Genomic DNA, 12,525 nt, shown 5'->3' with positions numbered 1-12,525 from the left:
AAAGTTTCTTCATTTCTGACATCCTTCAATTCTGTTTCAAGATCAGAGAGAACTTCCCACTCTGCAGAAAGTATTATTTATTGATATGGGATAAATTTTTTCTAAGATGGAGCCATGGCTGCTTAATGTAAGCAGTACCAAGCACAGCAACCAAATGGCTTGAATAACAAAAAAAAATCAAAATGTGAATCACCACTGTCAGATGCAGGCTTTTAAGAACTTTAATTGATATAATTATCATTAGTATGCAATATGTCTTACAACAAATGTAGATACAATGACATCAAATAGCAAAGAAGTTGCACGTCTTTCCATCTTTAAATGGTGTGAGCTTACCCCAAGAAAGCAATCTGGCATTGGTCTCTTGGTTAGCACTATTACCAATATCAATTAGCACTTTCAAATCAAAGTTGAAATGGTACATTCATTTGCCAAAAGAGGTAAAAGGCAAAGAAGGTGAATCAACGTGCAAATTAGCATCTGGCCCAGCTGCAAAATTCATTTCCCAGATGCGAAGGATTGAACCATGCACCTCTGCAAGCAAGACAAAGGGCAAACAGATGATGGTAAACCCAAATCAACTCCACAAAGAACTCAGACTTTGGGATGGTAAAGGCCAGGTCCACGGCTGTTAGCACTCAGATATCCACACGTGTTACCCTAACTCAACAGTCTGTGAGACCTGCATCCTGGGCCATTCTTTCATTCCGGGATGGAAACCATCCTTTGTGGTCCCAGGAAGTCAGGCAGTGGCATTGGGGCACAGCTCAGAGCTCCAACAGCTGTCTGTATGCAGCTACTATACAGGTGTCATTTTATACATTTAAGTAAAACAACGCACCAAACAAGAAACCAAGATCACTTATACATCTATGTAATACTTAAAATGTCTATAAATATTTTTCTCCAGAAACTAAAAACACTGTAGACATGACTTCATTAATCCTCACAACAGATTTGTGAGGTAGCATGGGGTGAGATCCATAGGACACCATCACGCCTGCCTAAGAAATGAAGACACAGACGTCCAGGGAGGGCCGGAGCCTTCATCGGGGCCACAAGAAAACAAGGTTGAAGCCCATTCTGTCAGCATTTGTAACCTATATTCTAGAAGGGGCTTCTTCTAGTGTGAGTGACATTCTCTCTAACACTTTCTGACTAGTCCAGTGCCTGGATGGTATGTGGTTGTTGTAGACCCACTGGAGTCATTTCCCTTGTGTAGACCTTGAACAGACTTGCTCCCTGAGATAAAGGACGTCACTTATTGGTATATGTTTTGTATGTGTGTGTGTATTGAATGCAGTTGTTAACATTTTTGGCCAACTCAAAAACAGAAAAATGCACTTGGCAAAATAAGGGTCATAGGTGTTTTCTACTAGCATAACAAGGAGTTCTCGAGCATTTAGGGGAAGCTGTCACCTTGCAGAATGCATGTGCTGCAGGTCCAGAGCCCTCTCTTTATCACAAAGATCCAGAAGTTCATAAGAGCAACCAACCTATCAAAGGCTCTTGTACAACAGCAGTCTTGGTGAGGAAAGCTGCTTGCTGACCCAGTGATTTGTAATTGGTCAGGATTCCCTGGGAAGAGGCTGGTCCCTCTCACCCAGGGTTTTTGACCGAGGCAACATCCAAAAGACCACCTCTCCAAAGGGGCTTCATAGACATTTTGTCAACATATCTGTGTCCGAGTGAAAAGAAAACATATGGAATGTCCTTTGTTTTTGTTGAAGTGTCCTTTGCCAAACCGAAAGCCTATGGTGGGAAGGCTGTGGGTGGGAAAGAGGGACAGTTATTCAGGCCAACCATTGCTAAAAGGGGGCACATTTGGTCATTCCTGGCCACTTTCCTGAGAAAGTCCACTTTTTAAAAATTTTCATAATCAGAGATATGAGAATTCCTGGAAGCCTACTTCTCATTCCCTCCTTCTGTTATAAAATACTTCTGGGGGTTGCTCACTCTCCTTTGGTACCTAGGGAGTTTAGGATTAATTTCTTTCAGAGCTGGGGGTTGGCAGGCTGTGGAAAGTAGCACAGCTCTAATGTTTCTGACACCAGAGAGGTTTAGAACTGCCCGGCAGTGGTCGTTTTCATGCCAGTACTTCGTTGGGTCATAGCAAGTGACAGGATGAGTCCAAGGTCAAGATTCTGGAAACTAAACAGAGTTGTGGCAGCAGGTCCATGTTTAGAAATAAAAAATGCAGTTTTACGTTCTGTATGATAGCGTTGGACAAGAGAACACATTTTGAAACAGAACTTAATGTATATTTTGTACTCCATGAAATCAAACATAAGATGCCAGTTGCTATTACCAGGTGTTTCAGGAGGACAGGGTTAGAGCCATGAAATAAAGCTATCTAGAAAACACAGAGAAATAAAAAGGCAATCATGCTCAAAAGCGACTCATCAAACTAAATACTTTAAATACAATGCCAACGAACTAAATACTTTTTCAGATAAAAATTTAACGAATCATTTCATTTAGGTAAAAGTAAAAACTATCACTAACCTGGAACGTCTTGTTTTGTCACAATGAGCATTGCAATAAATTAGGGTTTCTCACACTTGGCACTATTGACATTTGCGGCGGATAACTCTCAGTTGGGGTGGGCTATCTTCTGCATTGTGGGATGGTGACCACATCCATGGCCTCTTACCCACTGGTAGCACCCCTTAGGGGATGACACTCAAAAATTATACCAGGTATTTTCAAATGTTCCCAATGGGGCAGTGGGGTGAAATTACCTGCTGTTGAGAACACGGCTGGAAATGGATGACCGCAAAGACAATCAGTTCTTTCTCAAACTTTGTGATATAGGATTTTAAAACTGTGTACCCAGGGGTGTTCATTTATTAAACGGCAGAATTAGCAAGGTAAGCATTTGAGAAAAATAAATGGATTAATCATGGTGTCTATTTCCGATGGAAAAGGCTCACTGAGTAATTGCAGAAAAACAAGAGACTTTAAAAAACTGAAACAAAACAAAAAGTTTACAGCCATTATCCAACAGACAGTAAGGCAGTGAACCAGTTGCTTTGTGGGTAGAAAGCAAGGATTCTACAGGTTCCTCCATGCAGCGGATGCCTCTGACAGTCACTGGGGGCTGATCCTACCTTCCTTAGTGAGGTATTGAATGCGTCTTGCCCCCACTTCCCTCCTCCCCTCCTCCACGCACCTTCCCCCTCCTCAACTCTACACTCACTCCACACGCCTCTCCCTTTAAACTCTGCACAGCCTTCTCCTGCGGAACCACAACTCCACTGAAAGCTTGTGGGCTGGGGTCCCATCTGCGGCTGGCTAGATACCCGGGCATCCTTAGCAGACACAGATGGCCTGGAGGGGTGGCCGGGGGGCTGGCACGCTGAGATCCGACAGCAGTTTGCTGCTCTGGAGTAGTACTCGGCTGGCTGGTCCCCTCCAGGGCACCTTCTTGCTTTCTCTCTCCCTAATTAGGCAGCTAAGAAGCTGGCCTCCAGCTTGCAGAGCCAAGCAGGTATCCGATCAGACACAACCAGATAAACAAAGATTAAAAAGGAATCTGAGAAACCCCTGCTTCCTTACCTGTAGGGCGAACTCCTCCTAGCACTCATGGCCTTTCCCCTCATCAAGATTTAATGTAATTTCATAAAGAAAAGTTTAAGAAATACCACACACAGAAAGTTCCCCTAAAAGTAACCCCTGACGACACAACTTGATCCATCTCTCTTCCTGGTTCTTCTTTCGGTGGGACCCCCGCTAGGTACAGACGTCACCACCGTGGCGTCCAGCCTGGATGGCTCAGGGTTGGCCCATGTCCGCTGCATATCAGACTCCACTCACTTTTAAATAATTTTGTTTTTTTGGTTTTTGGTACCAGAAAGGAGAAGTTGTAGCCAGAGGAGAGGGAGGAAGAAAACAAAACAACCAGACCAACAAAACAGGATTGTCGCTCAAGGCGCCTCAGGTACGTGTTATTAATTCTACTGGATAAGCACTGATAAATAAAGACAGTTACTCCTCATCCTGGCCACGTTCTTTCGTTAGGAGTCATCATACAGAGGGTTGTTGTAGTTTCCCCAGGACCCGTAGTCGTGGTCGTCCAAGAGCCTTCCGTAGGAGGAATGCCTGGTGGGAAGGAGAAGAGGCTGTGGTTATTTGGAGAAGTTGCCCATGTTGCGGACAGCCCCGTGCCCTGGGGCCTGAAGGGGAAGGGAAGATGTGATTCTTCACAGGACAAACTCTTGGCAGCAGATCCATCCAGCAGGGAGGCCCCAGTCTGCAAACTCCCTGTAAGTTATGACTGATCCACTGGGAACCCTACTGGCACCTTCTGTTGAGATCTGCTGGGCTCTCGTCTCTCTCATTGACCTCTGGTGCTGGAGAAGGAAGAGGCTCCGTTTCCAAGGCTACTTAATAACTAGTAAGAGGAAAGCAAAGGTTGCATTCCTGGCATTTGGGCTTAGGTTCTGGACTTCATTTTCCCTGAAATGATAACGACAGAACCAGACCCACTGATACTCTCACCACCCCCCTGAACTTCATATAATGTTTTATCATCATCTATAGTTTTTCTATGTTCCATGGTCACGTGAGCCTCAAAATAAAGCCATGGTCCAGTATTGCTTATCCTTACTTCTTCGATGAGGAAAATAGGGCTCAGAGATGTTAACGGACACACCCAAAGGCACCCAACTGAGCTATGAGTTGAGCCCCTACCTCTGGGATCTGAGCCCAGTGCTCTGAGCTCAGTTTCTTAGAGTTTGATTAGCACCTGAGTTCAATGGCAATATGCACTGATCAGGCTTTGCTGGGTCATCCCAGGAACCTGTTCCACAATTATTATTTCTAAAAGACCCTGAAATCAGATTGTTATCATTCTTCCATTTGAAACCATTGAGCAGCCCCTCATTCCACACAGAGTAAAAGCCAAAGTCACCATGATAGTTTGCAAAGCCCTACAGGGTCTGGCTCTTGTTATTACCTCTCCGAGCACGTCAGGTACTTGCCAGTGCCTCTTGCTCTTTCTGCTCATGCCTGACACATCCTGCTTCAGGGCCTTTGCACTTACTGTTCCCTCATCTTGGAACATTTTTCCTCCAGATTTCCACACAGTTCTATTCATTTCCTTCAAGTCTGCACCAATGTTACCTTCTCAAGGCAGCCTTCCTTAGAAAATCTATTTAAACTTGCAACTCCCATCCCACAGGACTCCCTGCTTAATTTTACTCATAGTACTCATCACCTTCTAACATACCCTATAATTTACTTATTTATACTGTTATTGCCTCTCTCCTGTAATTAAACTTCATGTATGGATTATTTGCCTGATTTATTTGTTCTTAACTCTCATTCCAGCACCTAGAAGAGAGTAAATCCTCAACAAATAGTAAGTCCTTGATAAATGTTTATGGAAGAAACAGTGATTGGAAAAAAAAAATTCTGAAAATTGAATCTGTTCACAAGATGGGAGCTTCCTGGAAAGGATTATGGCATTTTAAGACTAAAACTAATGAGAGGACTCAGAGAATATTACAAAATGAGACTCTGGTGCCTCTGAGATTCAGGCTAGCTTGTGAATTTTTACACCTTGCCACTGGAAATCAGGAATGCTATATATATAGTACAGACAAACATACCCCCCTAATTTCTTTCTCACCTAAATATGAAAATTAAACAAAATGAAAATACAACACGAGAGGCACAAAAAGCATCTGTTATATACTTCTTTCTGTTGCTAAAATAATTGCTGTCACTCTTCTAAACTTACTTATATCTGTCAGGTATTTGAGAAGAGATGATCTTGAAAAGAACCAGATTGTTGATGTGCTGGCTTCAGCCTCTTAGCTTTCAAGATTCTGATTTCTGTCCTGAAGGCTGGCTCAGTGGACCCAGTCTATATACCTGAAAACTTCCACAGTGTACTTCGTTTTCCCTAAAGGTGCATGCTCACCCAGTCTATATACCTGAAAACGTCCACAGTGTACTTCGTTTTTCCCTAAAGGTGCATGCTCATCTCTGGGGGTGTGAGAAGGTAAGAGATCACAAATAACACACCACTGATCTATTGATTGGCAGGAACAGGGGAGGTTAGTGTTGAACACTCTATCCACACTTAACACCTTCAATTCCAATCAAAGCCTTTAACTGGATGGTTGAGAAATGGAAGCTATGGAATGAATAAGTAGAAACCTAGGGATTACAAGACTGGTGCATCCTGATTCTTTGTGCTTTCAAGGACAGTAGCCTGCCCACCTGACTCCTCTGTCAATGAGATGTCTCCGGCAAGAACACTGGAGTGGGTTGCCATTTCCTCCTCCAGGGGATCTTCCTGACCCAGGGATTCAGCCTGCATCTCCTACACTGGCAGGTGGATTCTTTACCACTGAGTCACCAGGGAAGCCCTTATAAGATTGGCGCTGGGCCTAAATTTCAGCATGATTTACTGTGGCAAGCCTGGCCAACAAGTACCCAATAAACACATTCTCTTATTGATAGAATTCTCCTGCCTCACCTTTGCATGGTAATGTAACTTCTCACAGCATTTTTGTATTGATCATATAATTTTATTCTCATAAAATATCAGTTGGACCTATAGATGTACATCCTAGACTATATTTTTAACCCCATATTTCTTCATCTATAAAATGGAGAAACAAAAATGCATTAGAATTTTTGGGTGGATTAAATGAGGTAATGCATATAAAAGACCTGGCACATAGTAAAGGCACAATAAATGTTGGCCAACGTTGCTTTTCAATTTTTATTATAATGAAACATATAGGAATTCATGGTAGGTGTGCAAAGAATAAGAAAGTTTACTGAGTGAAAATTGAACCTCCTTCACTTTCACCAGGAACTCCTGAAAATATGCCCCAGGCATGGTTATAAAATCAGCTTCTTATATTATAATTAAATGAAATTATTACCATGCTGGCGTTGGGTTAGAGGATTAAAAAAATCTTCTGGGCATCAGGTCTTACTGCTTGTGGTTATTTCAGGCAAGACTATTTGATCAGAGCTATACCTGAATCTCTTGTGTTGTAAGAGATGTCTACTACTACTACTACACACACACACACACACTCACACACACACACTCACACACACACACACACACATACTAGTAAAATAACGGGAAAAGACGGAGCTTTCATTTTTCTTTGTCTTCTCGTTTGAATGAACCGTGACTTGAACAAATTACTGATAAATGAGGAAAGCAACGTGGGAGATAGAGATAAAATGGATTTGGGAATGTACTGAACCTGTAGCAGTGTAGCTGCTCAGTCGTATCTGACTCTTGAGACCCCGTGGACTGTAGCCTGTCAGGTTCCTCTGTCCATAGGACTCTCCAGGCAAGAATGCTGGAGTGGGTATCTATGTCCTTCTCTAGGGGATCTTCCTGACCCATGGATCAAACCCAGGTCTCCTGCATTGCAGACAGATACTCTACCATCTGAGCCACCAGAGAAGCCGCACCAAACCCAAAGGGCGTGTTTTATTATGAGCCTAAACAAGAGGAATTGAGTGAGCTGGAATTCAAGCCAGGTTTGGGTAAATTCTGTACTGCTGCAGCAAGAGGAAGGCAAACACATCGTTGTGTGTGTGTGTTTGTGTGTGTGTACATGTCTGTGAGATAAGTAGAGAATCATTAATGATCACTTTGAACTAGCTCTCCAGGTCAGAGCTTCTTAAATCATGACATGTTTTAGATGGAAATGGGGGACTTTTCCAGATTGGCATTTGTGGAGTCTGAAGTGGTGAAAAAGCTCCCACTCTCAAGATTAGGAAGATGGGGCTTAGCTCCAGGGATCTGAAAGGCTGTTTTTATGATGTCATGGGAGGGCTGCTACTAAAACTAAGGTCAGTTGGCTCTGTACTGCAAGGCGGCTGATCTAATTTCAATCTGAAGAGCCCTCTGTATGAATGACATCATCGTCAGGTCAAGGCAGTTTTGTTTACTCCATTGCTTCATAAAGACCGGCAGGCAGCCAGCACAGCTAAGGCTTCCCTTTGCTGTGCATTGGCTGCCTTAGATGGTAGACCTCCCGGGGGGCAGATTATGACCTACTTTGCTTCTAATTTTCTGAATGTCTGATATGTTGCTCTTAACACAATGATACTTTTATAAATACTTAATGATCACTGCTTAGATCCAGTGTAGCATATAAACAGGACACAGAGAAAATACAGTTTCCTTGGTCAATACCAGCAGGGATTAGTATGTGCCCAGTCACTTAGTCGCATCCAACTCTGCAACTGTAGCCTGCCAGGCTCTTCTGTCCATGGAATTTTCCTGGCAAGAATACTAGAGTGGGTTGCCATTTTCTCCTCCAGGGGATCTTCCTGACCCAGAGATTGAACCCTCATTTCCCGTGTCTCCTGCACTGAGGGTGATTCTTTACTACTGGGATTAGTATGGCCTGTGGCAATTCGCACATATACGGAATCTAGAAAAATGGTACTGATGAACCTATTTTAGCAGGGCAGGAATAGAGACTTTAGCAGGTGCAGACATAGAGACTTGTGGACACAGAGGTGGGGGGGAGGGCATGGGGAGGAGAAGGGTATCGAACTGAGACAGTAGAATTGACATATATCATATCCCATTTTGTCCCCTTGGGTTCTGTTTTTAGCTAACGAAACCATCTGAGACAGTAGAACAACAGTGACAAGAAGGATAGTGTCATTGATTTACAGGGGCTGTGAGCTCATGCTGAATGCTTTAAGGCCATGTCATTGCATAGGAGAAATTCTAATTTTCTTTCCTCTTTACACACTATTGTGTGTAAAGCAGAAAGCTAGTGGGAAGCTCCTGTATAGCATAGGGAGCTCAGCTCGGTGCTCTGTGATGACTTAGAGGGATGGGATGGGGGGCAGGGTGAGAGGGAGGCTCAGGAGGAAGGGGGTGTATGTATGCATATAGCTGATACCCTTTGTTGTGCAGCAGAAATCAATACAACATTGTAAAGCAATTATACTCCAAAAAAAAAAAAAAGGAACACAGAGGGCCAAAGCTACAGTTTTGACCTTAAAGATTAGAAGAGGAAAGAAAATTAGAATTTCTCTTATGCAATGACATGGCTTTAAAGCATTCAGCATGAGCTCACAGCCCCTGTAAATCAATGACACTATGCTTCTTCTCACTGTTGTTCTACTGTCTCAGATGGTTTCATTAGCTAAAAACAGAACCCAAGGGGACAAAATGGGATATGATTTATGTGAAGCTCTTGCCTCATTGCTTTCTTCTCAAGTGGGTTTGCTCTAACAAAGCAGCAGTCCCCACTCCCTCTCCCCTCGCCCCAACTGGTCAGTGATGCCTTCTTGGTGACAACTGGTAAATGTAGTGGTGATGCTTGTGGTTTGAAGCCTTTCCCGCAACTGTGAAAACATACCTATTTTAAGATAGCTATAACATCAATACTTAATGGAACTCAACAGTCTTTGAAAATGAATGAAGTGTTTACCTTTATTCTTTGTTGAGACAAACATATTTTAGAAAACACCTTCTCCTTTATAAGGGTTAGCTCCAGGTCTCCAAGTCTACAACTTTGCTTATTACTATTCCTCCTAAGGTCCTCTTGTCCCTAGTTAAGCGTATCTTGTCATTCAATCATTGGGGCTTATTACATGCTAAAAAGGAGAGTTATAAATATGAATAAGATATGGCTTAGTGCTGGGAAAACAAAACTGAACTTGCAGCTCATTAGTCATTAGCCATTAAGCCTTAGACTCGCATCATCCATTAGCAAAGCCAGTTTTGTGTAGCTGTCACTGTCTCCGTTGTTTATGTCTGTGGCTTTTTTTTTCTTTTTTCTCCTGATTCTCATTTCCCTGCCTGACTTCTTTCACTTATTCATTGAAAAGTTACCATTGATCAGGCCTTATTCTGGGGCCTTATTCCGGGCTATTCTAGTGAACTAAGAGACAGAAATTCCTGTCCTAAGGGAGCTTACATTCCAGTGGGAGCATCCCTGAGAAGAAATGAAGTAACTCTCATCATTAACAAAAGAGTCCAAAATGCAGTACTTGAGTGCAATCTCAAAAATTATAGAATGATCTTGGTTCCTTTCCAAGGAAAACCATCCAACATCACAATAATCCAAGTCTTTGTCCCAACCACAGATGCTGAAGAAGCTGAAGTTGACAGGTTCTATGAAGACCTACAAAACCTTCTAGAACTAACACCAAAAATGATGTCCTTTTCATCATAAGGGATTGGAATGCAAAAGTAGGAAGTCAAGAGATAGCTGGAAAAACAGGAAAGTTTGGCCTTGCAGTACAAAATGAAGCAGGGCAAAGGCTAACAGAGATTCATCAAGATAACATGCTGGGCATAGAAAACACTCTCTTCCAAAAACATAAGTGATAACTCTACACACAGACATCGCCAAATGGTCAATACAGAAATCAGATTAATTATATTTGTAGCCGAAGTTAGAGAAATTCCATACAGTCAGCAAAAATAGGACTGGGAGCTGAGTGCCACACTGTTTTGCTACACAAAACTGGCTCAGATCATGAACTCCTTGTTGTGAAAGTCAGACTTAAATTGAAGAAAGGAGGAAAAACCACTAGGCCATTCAAGTATGACTTAAATCAAATCCTTATGATTATACAATGGAGGTGATGAACAGATTTAAGGGATTACATCTGATAGACTGAGAGCCTGAAGAACCACGGACAGATGGTCATAACATTGTACAGGAGGCAGTGACCAGAACCATCCCAAAGAAAAAGGAATGCAAGAAAGCAAAGTCGTTGTCTGAGGAGGCTTGCAAATAGCTGAGGAAAGAAGAGAAGTAAAGAGCAAGAAAGAAAGGGAAGAATATACAAAACTGAATTTCAGAGTTCAGTTCCAGAATATAGCAAGGAGAGATAAGAAAGTCTTCTGAAATGAACAATACAAAGAAATAGAGGAAAACAACAGAATGGGAAAGACTAGAGATCTTTTCGAGAAAATTGGAGAGATCAAGGGAATGTTTCATGCAAAGAGCCTTTATTGGATAGAAATAGTATGGACCTAACAGAAGCAGAAGAAATTAAGAACAGGTGGCAAGTATACACAGAATAACTGCACAAAAAAGATCTTAATGACCCGCAAAATCATGATAATGTGATCACTCACCTAAAGCCAGACATTCTGGACCTTAGGAAGTGGGCCTTAGGAAGCACTACTAGGAACAAAGCTAGTGGAGGTGATGGAATTCCAACTGAGCTATTTAAAATCCTAAAAGATGATGCAGTTAAACTGCTGCACTCAATATGTCAGCACATTTGGAAAACTCAGTAGTTGCCACAGGACTGGAAAAGGTCAGTTTTCATTCTAATCCCATAGAAGGGCAATGCCAAAGAATGTTCAAACTACTGTGCAGTTGTGCTCATTCCACATGCTAGCAAGGTTTTGCTAAAAATCCTTCTAGGTAGGCTTCAGTAGTATGTGAACTGAGAACTTCCAGATATACAAGCTGGGTTTAGAAAAGGCAGAGTAACCAGAGATCAAATTGCCAACATTCACCAGGTCATTGAGAAAGCAAGGGAATTCCAGAAAAACATCCACTTCTTTATTGACTATGCTAAAGCTTTTGACTGTGTGGATTGCAGCAAACTGTAGAAAATTCTTAAAGAGATGGAAATACCAGATCACCTTACTGTCTCCTGGAAACCTGTATGTGGGTCAAGAAGCAACAGTTAGAACTGGACATAGAACAACTGACTGATTCAAAATTGGGGAAGGAGTATGACAAGGCTGTAGATTGTCACCCTTTTTATTTAACTTCTATGCAGAGTACATCATGAGAAATGCTGGACTGGATGAAGCACGAGCTAGAATAAAGACTGCTGGGATAAATATCAACAACCTCAGATAAGCAGATGATACCACTCTAATGGTAGAAAGTAAAGAGGAACTAAACAGCCTCTTGATGAAAGTGAAAGAGGAGAGTGAAAAAGTTGGCTTGAAACTCAACATTATAAAAACTACAATCATGGCATCCTGTCCCATCACTTCATGGCAAATAGATGGAGAAAAAATGGAAACAGTGGCAGATTTTACTTTATTGGGCTCCAAAATCACTGTGGAGGAGTCTGCAGCCATGAAATTAAATGATATTTGCTCCTTGGAAGGAAAGCTATGACAAACCTAGACAGCATTTTAAAACACAGAGACATTACTTTGCCAACAAAGGTCCATATACTCAGTTCAATCACTCCGTCATGTCCGACTCATTGTGACCCCATGGACTGCAGCACACCAGGTGTCTCTGTCCATTACCAACTCCTGGAGTTTACTCAAACTCATGTCCACTGAGTCGGTGATGCCATCCAACCATCTCATCCTGTTATCCCCTTCTCCTCCTGCCTTCAATCTTTCTCAGCATCAGGGCCTTTTCAAATGAGTCAGCTCTTCACATTAGGTGGCCAAAGTATTGGAGTTTCAGCTTCAGTATCATTCTTTCCAATGAACATTCAGGACTGATTTCCTTTAGGATGGACTGGTTGGATCTCCTTGCAGGCCAAGGGACTCTCAAGAGTCTTCTCCAATAACACAGT

The 12,525-nt window shown here is 42.3% G+C and overlaps 1 protein-coding gene across 1 annotated transcript in view; it reads right to left on the bottom strand.

Moving 5' to 3' along the window:
• Nucleotides 1-203: 203 nt before the first annotated feature.
• PARM1 (prostate androgen-regulated mucin-like protein 1) overlaps nucleotides 204-12,525 on the bottom strand; it is a 129,269-nt gene continuing 116,947 nt past the window's right edge. Inside the window, exon 4 of the mRNA XM_069594371.1 lies at nucleotides 204-4,101. Within this exon, the coding sequence (XP_069450472.1) occupies nucleotides 4,017-4,101 (85 nt within the window). The 3' untranslated portion in view covers nucleotides 204-4,016. The remainder of the gene's footprint in view (nucleotides 4,102-12,525) is intronic.

The sequence above is a fragment of the Ovis canadensis genome, chromosome 6 (assembly GCF_042477335.2).
Source record: "Ovis canadensis isolate MfBH-ARS-UI-01 breed Bighorn chromosome 6, ARS-UI_OviCan_v2, whole genome shotgun sequence".
In the NCBI taxonomy this organism is placed as follows: domain Eukaryota; kingdom Metazoa; phylum Chordata; class Mammalia; order Artiodactyla; family Bovidae; genus Ovis; species Ovis canadensis.
This window is presented reverse-complemented; position numbering and strand designations above follow the sequence as displayed.